This window comes from Lottia gigantea (assembly GCF_000327385.1).
Source record: "Lottia gigantea unplaced genomic scaffold LOTGIsca_51, whole genome shotgun sequence".
In the NCBI taxonomy this organism is placed as follows: domain Eukaryota; kingdom Metazoa; phylum Mollusca; class Gastropoda; family Lottiidae; genus Lottia; species Lottia gigantea.
This window is the reverse complement of record NW_008709752.1, coordinates 1,468,000-1,476,983: the sequence shown is the minus strand read 5'-3', so window position 1 is coordinate 1,476,983 and position 8,984 is coordinate 1,468,000. Positions and strand designations below refer to the sequence as shown.

The 8,984-nt window shown below is 34.0% G+C and overlaps 1 protein-coding gene across 1 annotated transcript; it reads left to right on the top strand.

The window, feature by feature from the left end:
* Positions 1 to 3,452: 3,452 nt before the first annotated feature.
* Positions 3,453 to 8,517, top strand: LOTGIDRAFT_165469 (hypothetical protein; the record flags this gene model as incomplete). Its single annotated transcript, XM_009062482.1, has 4 exons — positions 3,453 to 3,489; positions 6,978 to 7,063; positions 7,556 to 7,772; positions 8,021 to 8,517. The coding sequence occupies 4 exons, from the start codon at positions 3,453 to 3,455 to the stop codon at positions 8,515 to 8,517; spliced, it is 837 nt and encodes a 278-aa protein (XP_009060730.1).
* Positions 8,518 to 8,984: the final 467 nt, after the last annotated feature.

Sequence of the window (8,984 nt, the reverse complement as noted above, 5' to 3'; positions counted from 1 at the left end):
CCCCTGCATCCTACAGCCCAATTTCCCCAGGGTGTCTCCTTTGAAAACTTGAATTCTTAGGATTTGGAAATGAGCATGACGACTTCCCACCCCCTTGCATTCCCTACAGCTATATATTTTATAAATATCGAATACCTGATAATTGGGTCATATCAGTTTGTAATTATTGTCCTGTATAAAGCTATGTAATATGATAATCAATGTTTTCTATCAATATATTAAAACATGTATAAACACCACCATATCAAGGTATAGAATATCATGTTGATTAATAAAGATTTTCAGATTTTAAAATTTTTAACATTCTTCGCTGTGACTATGGCTGAAACCAGAAAATAGATGTTTTCGATACTGTAGCGTTTGGAATGAAACATTATCTGGGGAAGGGGGATTGGGGTTTAAACGAGTAGGGTCAGAGAATATTCAAGAAGGCAGAGATTTAAAAGGATGGGAGTTTGAGGGTCAAAGCATCATTCATATATAAATCAAGTACTAACACCCGAACCGAAAAACGAAACCCGAAATCCAAAGAAGATTTTGTCGAAACATTGGTAGCAGCTAACAAACTTTTCACACGAGGAAGTGTATCAATCATAAGTGATTAGGTATTTCGTAATGAAAAGTGGTATCAGGTGTCCTGAAGAGTGAGCACACACACCCTGCCTGGCGCCACTAAAAACGCTTTTGCTCCCGACAATCTCAATATGTGAAACAGTCATTATAATGTAACATGAAGTCAGTTATAATTATAACTTTAAACCAAATAAACAGTTTATAATATGATATCGTATCATAACTTGTGACAATTGAATTAATGAATTATTAAACAGAGTAATTAATTGAAATATTAATCAAGATATCGTGATATACCCTGGTTTGATGTCTGATATATATTTAATTAGAATCTGTGTTAATCAGGTATTGTGTCTTATAACATTCTGTATGATTTAATAGTGTTTCATTTCTACTTAACGACAATATATATACCACAGTTCCATTGTTCATCCACTATCATTTTCACGGATTTCGTCTGATACCTTGACATCATGGCCACCTTTTCTTGTATCTCTGAATTTTGTAAATGTATCTTTTCAAATTCTAAACGTCTAATACCTTGACATCATAAAGTCATAGACTCAGAAAAAGTTTTGCACGATTGCAAAGAAAGGTTAAAAGAATGAATTGTTTTTGAACAAAATGTTGTTTTGGGAGTTTTACTACATCCAATACAGAAGAAATCATGTGTCATTGAAGATTGTGATTTGATTGAGTTGTATGCAGGATACAGCCCTGGATTAGATCTAATGGACCTAATTCTGACTCACGTATAAAACAAAGTCATAAATGTATTTAAATTATTTTGAAACTAAATGTTTTATGACGTGACAACAGGTGCTGTTATTAAATTATTAGCCAAATTGACTTCATTTCAGCAAATTTCTGTTAGGCAATTCTACAATTACATGAGCCACATCAATTCATAGTAACAAACATACTAAAACAAGTCTGTTCCTAAAAAGCTGATATTGTCAGTCCATGTAGTATGTTAATTTTTATAAATTCTGTTTTTTTTTTATTTCTCAAGCGTGTCCACATGTATAGATCAACACTTATGATTGTTTTGTCTTTCTTTAAAAAGTATTTTTTTTATGTTGTCTAACCAGTTTTTTTCCTCTTTCACCATTCATTACCTTAAGAATTCAACGGTCTAAGATAATTTTTGTTTAACTTTTCGTGTGTGCTATTTCACCGTAATACATGTATTGAATAGACTGAATATTTTTACCCTTCTGTATTGTTTAATGAGGTTTAGAAACGCAGTATTTTCATGGAAAGTTTTTGACACACAGGAAAAAGTCGACAAAGCCTTACTTCATTGTTAATATCCTTGCAATTTTCCTATATATTTTTTATTCGGTCTATTCTGGACATAATGGAATTTTCCCCGTCGTTCGGGTATTGCGATGAAGCAATTTGAATCATTTTATAGACTATGCTTACTCTTTTTGAAACACCTGTTCGTACCCCTCTTTTGAGGAGTCCACTACTGTACTTCCTTTACTCCCGATTTTACTATTCTTTTGACGAGATTTTGATGAACGGGATTGTCTTGCTTGTACAGATCACTTCACGCCTGAAATATCGATTCAGTATAATGACTGCTCTATGGCGTTTACAGTAACAAATACTAACAATAACATCTTGCACCGACTAGTCGCCTCATCCCCCTCGCCCCATTCCCCCCCCCCCCCCTTAAATTTTTAGTCAAAAATACTAATGATTTAAACGAAATATAATAGGTAAAGAAATTTATAGAAATAGATAGATATTGGTTAAGCATTATTTTTAAATACTATTATAACACTATTATAGATATACTACTCCTTCCTTTAATCTTAACAAAGTTTCAATTCACATACAGGAATCTTTATCAAGAATACATAATATAAATACTATTATTATTATTCAGATATATTTAACGACTGTCGCTATATGTCGACCAGCTGGTTAGAAACAACTCTCCTACCAATGTCATATTATATATATATATATATATATATATATATATATATATATATATATATATATATAAAACATGATTATAATACATACATATAGTTATTGTTTATTTACATTTAGAAATATCAAAACAATGCTACAAGTCTGAGGTTTTCCTCCCTTTACAATTAACACACTGTCCTACCCAGTCGAGTTTTTACTGGTTGTGAGGAAGTTTTATTCAAGTAACAAGTAAAGAATGATATCATGTATTAAAGGGACACGTTCACCATCCGTTTGACCAATCATACCTACGTCTAAGAAACGGGATTTGTTACTTAAGCTAATCGGTAAATATGTTCACATCTCACCGATGAAATCCAATGTGTGTCCAGAATTATCCGCGTTTGAAAGCTAAAATGACGCTATAATATAGAAAAGACATAATTATATAGAAATTTAAAGTTGAAATGAAATAGAAAGTTAAATGTCTGTTTCTAGGTATATTTGAAGGAAATATTTTCTAGTTCTAATACTTCCGACGAAATTTTTTTACATCTATTCAAGACCCAAATCAACCCCCGAAAATGCCAAGTGTTCCCCTTTAAACCAGTTATAACCTAAAGACGAGTATTAAACTATGGTTTTTATTTTGTAATAAAAAACTATTTATTCATCATAATGCAATTGTGACATAACATAACACCTATTTTAAAAGCTTTTCATTTATATTTCTTTTACGTCAAATGTACTTTGTTCTGTAGAAAAATGTCTTGAGAGAAGAATTGGGAGGGGAATTTTGGGAAGACATTTCAAATGCATAAATAAAGAACTTATTTACGGATCCTAGGTGTGAAAACCTATTTTTGTGCTGATGTTATATCTCGAAAAAATTATCCTCGAAAATTTATTTTGACCGTTTTCCAACAGCATACAGCATCTAAGATGACAATATGGTATGGTGGCCTGTTAGGTGTCATTCACGATTTGGTATGTCAATAAATCATACTACAAATCAATAAGATTGATAGTTATTCAAATAGGAAAAAGAAATAAGATATCCATGCCTCGGTCGATGCTTACTCGGATAATAAATTAATTGGCCGATACCTATACAGTCAATACTACTATATGTGAATATATTACAGTGAAAACTAGGAAATGATGTAATGCAATGTATATAATCTAAACAATAATATCGATACCAAAGGTTTTGATAAATTTTGCCTTTGTCACGGTGAAAATTCTGTAAAACTAGCGAACCAAAAATCAAAGGAACTCCCATTAAATGTGACCTTTTGTGTCTGGCCCTTACAGTGACGATATTACGTCCATATATCATGTTCGAGGAACGGGTAGGGCCAGATTTGATTGCATTACTATTTATACGCCTACATAGAAATGTGGCATTTATTCCGTACGTCGGTCGATCTGTCGGTCGATTGTTCGGTCGGTCAGTCGGTTTTTAAGAAAGGTTGACAGCTCGTGTTAGTGTTCTAAAAGAGGCCTGAATGTTCACATAAATATCTTTGCTCGATTAAATATAGAAGCAGGAAGTACTATAAAGATAACATGTCTTACACGTGTTTCTACCAGGATTTACACCTGTCATACGAAAAAAAAATCAAATAAAGTTGTTTGCGTGCGCATGATGAATGAAGGATGCCAACGCTATGCAGTTTTTCAATTTCCATTTTTTATCGATCTTTAAAGAGTACAACAGGTGTGAAGGTTCGTGTGTTTTTGAAATTCCGCCCTTTTCGGCTTATGGTATTAGAATCTTCAATCTAAATTTCATCTTTTCAAGGACGAAAGGACTTTCCGTCTACTTTCCAATTTTGGTTATCTTTCTTTTTGATCTTCGTGTTCCTTGAATTACGTTTGGGAGTGTGGTGTTAAAAAAAGTGAAATGGAAGATTTAAATAGCTACATGTAATCAATATGCAATACCTTTTCCTTTCGGGTGAAAATGTTGATAGGTTTGAATAAAAAGTGTTGTCTCATTGGGAAGGTGCAGGAGTCAAGCCAAAACAAACATTGCATAATAACACACACTGCACCTTGTATGTTATATCCTGATAGGAGCTTTTATGAATTATAGTGTGTATCTATATTTATAACTTCAGATATTAATAGTGTTTCACTCTTTATGTAAATTTGATATGGGATTGTAAATTTTGATAGCTTTCGAACTTTAAATCTGGCCAAACAGATTTTTAAGGTATACAGGGACAGATTTGAATATGTAAATAGTCTTCACTACTACCAAAATTGTACGAAAATTGCATAATTCCTTCAAATAGACATCAAACAAGAATTTTAACTTTTATTTATTCCGAAAGTTGAACGTCTTGTTGATATAGTCTCTGACACCAAGACAGCTGTGCGTACACGAAGTGGGACAGGATGATTGAGTCTACTGTATACACATGACGTCATCAACCCATCAACCAATATTCAAAATTAAAAGTCCTTTAAAATGTTGAGGTTAAAATAACTTTCAAGTAGGCCTATAGATAATTATGAACTTGAAGGCTCAAGGCTTAAAGGCTTCCTTTAAGGTTAAATCAAAATGACTAAAAAGCTTTTCCCCGAAACTTGCGTATCCTGTATTAGCTGATAAGATAGGGAAGCAGTAAGGGAGATCTATCAGCTGATAAACCAAATAATCAGATGATAGTATAGGTTACAAGGACAGGTGACCAATCTTACCTTAGTCTCAGAAACAGGATTCTTTTAGCTAAGCTAATCAATTATAGAGTTCACATCTCACCATCAAAATTTGAGCCTTCAATTCCATTTCCATATCTGCGTTTGAATGTAAAAATAACGACTCGTCTTTTCTTGGGAGTCCGCCTTGTTTAGAAAAGACATAATATATAGAAATAGAAAGTGAAATTTCTAGTTTGATGTATATTTGAAGGGATTACACAATTTCGTGCAGTTCTAGTACACGTATATACTACTGAAGACTATTTACATATATTCAAGACTCAAATCAACCCTAAAATAGCCTTTAACGAGCTTTGTACAATAATGAATATTTAGATGACAAGAAATACTTTTCTTTCGAAGGATGTAAAACTCTGTGATATAGCTATACCATTATATTATTGTATGCCTTTGATTATATAAGTTAATAGAACCACATTCAGTAATCTTACTGTAAGCTTGTATCAATATTTGTATAAAAACGATAATCAAATTTGAGATAAAAAGTATTGTCATATACACGAGGAAGTAAAACAATTTAAAAAATCCCAACTGAAATTTTCATTGAAAACGACACGTGAATCCTGTTAGTTATATCCGCTTAACATAGGAACTTAAAACTATGATACGCTTACATATAGGAATATTTAGAATCCGTTTACTTGTTCCACTCCATTCTTGTGCCTTTTAATGTCTATGTGAACCGTTTATGTTCCATCAATCCTATTTGCCTTCCAAAGACTGCACTTCCTGAAGTTACAGACAAAAACTTGAACATAATAAGATGCCATTATCGTAAGACCATTTGACATTAGCAAGAGTCTTGGTAAATTGGTAAAGATGTAATAGAATTACAGGAACCAAAGAAGTTCTGCAAATCTCAATGAAACAAGTAAAAGATATAAGTTTCACCGAGACAGAAATATACAAATATTTTTACAAGGATAGCAACTTAGGTTCACAAATGAAACTTTCTATCAGCTTGTCCTTAGCCAAATCCGATCTTGAACATTTCCGGAGTATCTGTACCTATTTACAGGTGAGCTATTTTCCATCAGCTTCGTACATGCATATATTTTGTATGAGGAGTTTTGGGTCGGTTTCAAATCTTGTTTGTTTATTTTGAGTGATAATATATTTTGTACCTTAAAGGTGTTTTCGTCTTGACCTGAATAACGGCCTGTTTGTATTACTAGACTTTGTATTGTGGCCCGAGGCTAGAAATACTATGTGGTTAGAACAGATTGATCACCGTCACTTTATAGGAATCTAGTAAATTAAGTGGGCCATTATCAATTTATCTGTCTGCTGATGCGATTAAAATAACAGGACAATGAACCTCGTTACTAAGTCGTGTTTATAACAAGTTTTAAATTGTTATTGGTGTAACATCTACGGGCAACAACAGAAAGTTACGACTCAAGTAGACCGAATATTGACGATTATTTGCATAAAAAGAATTTAGCATGCAATTCTTGATATTTTTTGATAAGCATTGTCAATACATGACAGTCGTTAACTCCATTGAATAATTATATCACTGAGTCATTTGGCAATCCTTGGCAGTTTCTGTAAAGCTGAACGCTGACGTAACTTTCGCCGAGGTTGTTTGTCACCGTGTAATAGCTATTAAGAGAAGGGAGATAACTACAGTATAATATGTAACTTTTCAGACCACTTTTGTCATACAAGGAATTGTTGTAACAAGGGAAGTAACTACTATATAGTATTAAATCCTACAAACTACAATTATTATATATTTTTAGGTTCGTCAGTCAGCTGGACTCTATGGTATAATACAGACGAACCGTCAGATGGCGAGGACATCGAAACTTTTATCAGAATACAAAAAGTAAGTGATTAATAATAAGTATTTAATATAAATTTAATTTAAGCAAAATTACAATAAATTTGTATAAGTTTTTACTCATACTGAGGCAAATGCAAAATGCAAATCTAAATGTTTCGTTTCGTGTAATTGCTATGTATCTCAAGTTCTAGATCATATAATATTCAACCAACCAAATGCTTTCCTTACTATATGTGAGGAATTGTGTGATCTTCATTGTTTAATAGTAACTTGCAATGACTGAAGAGTTAGAGAGAAGAATAGGACCAAATGACCAATGAATCCGTGAAATATCCAAGTATACCTAAATGACTAAATGATGTGATGCTTCGGATATTACTTTCCATCGTCAACGAATATAGAGAGGACTAAATAGGGACGGGTGTCAATTTCCGTTTCTCAGGAAGTGACGTTGTGTTAGGGTGTATTGAGACGAGTCTCAATGAAAGCTCTGGCCTAGGTGACGTTGTAAAATAGATTTATATATATTTTTAGATTAATAATGAAGTATGTAAGGATGGGGAACCGGAAGATGTAGAATGTCGAGTTGTTGGAGATGAGGAGTCGACGTTTGTCAGTCAGAAATTGTGGAAAGGGAACACACTCAAACTTCCGTGTACCAAATATGGAGTCACTTGTTTAGATGTAGATCAAGAACACGAAAGGAAATGTTTTGATTATGAAATCAGATTTCTGTGTTCACATGATGAAGGTTGGTATGACTTTTGAAGTCTATCCGTGGGTACTCAGGATCTGATCTTGGGGTTGCCAGTAATCGGTCCATTTTCGACATGGGCGCCACGCTAAGGTCTGAATCGCCAGTCGACACGAGAAGGCAGCATTTAAAAAAAATATATTGCAAATAATACGTATTTAATACAAAGTACCTGAAGTCTCATTCACCTGAGCGGTTCTCGTTTTCCTACCGTCAGAAACTTTAACATATTTTTGTCATTTCAGATGCGAGAGTAACAAACAGTGGTGCTTTTATCGCTCTCTCAGCTGGCTGCTCTATATTGATACCATTAATCTGTGTTCTAATTATCAAATGCCGTAAATCTAGACTAGCTCAAAATCAAAGAAACGCGTCAGCAACAACCCCAGCTCAAAACTGTGATCCACCGCCATCGTACGAACAACTTTTTGGCGGAAGTGACGGTACATTGACCAATACCGCCTCCAGTACTGAAGATCTCGTGGGTTCGTCACGTGATCGATCTGACGGTTATATAAATGAAGGTTTTGTAGAGACTATTTCAGGGACGAGTGTGAGTGACACTGTTATAGAAACCGATGCTAATTTTAGTAACAATCGCGCTGGACCGAGCAGATATCCCGGCATGCACGTCTCAGTGACAGATTTAATGGGATCCACTTGCTTCCAATATGACACTACACCTCCTCCAACTTACAACGAAGCTTTAGAAATTTTAAAATCCGTGCCCCCAAAAACGTGAGACACACCTGTTATGTCAGACCATCATCGGTTAGCAGTATTCAAGACCCTAAAAATTGTGGTGTTAACATTTTGATCATGAGGGTGTGACACTATCCAGAGCCAGAGATGAGTAGGGGCCTGTGGACGTAAAGGATATAAATATATATTCATGTCGCAAGGCTTGCGGTTTGAGGGCCCCTTCTTCGGGAAATTTTTCTTAAACATAGAGAGTCCTTATGGAAGTTAGACCACTGTTTTTTGAGTAACTTTAAAGTAATAGAAACTTGAATGCTGGATAAATGCACTTCATAAGCCTCGTTAATGATTTGCAGCGTCCATGATGTACAAACATATCTTTGTTCGACTATAATTGTTGGTGTTTTCGGACAATAGTTTTGTAACCAAAGTAAATCCTGTAACAACATCTTCCTTTAGCATAAATATAGCAATTATTGTAAGTTGCGCTGTGTTCTGGTTAATGCATAC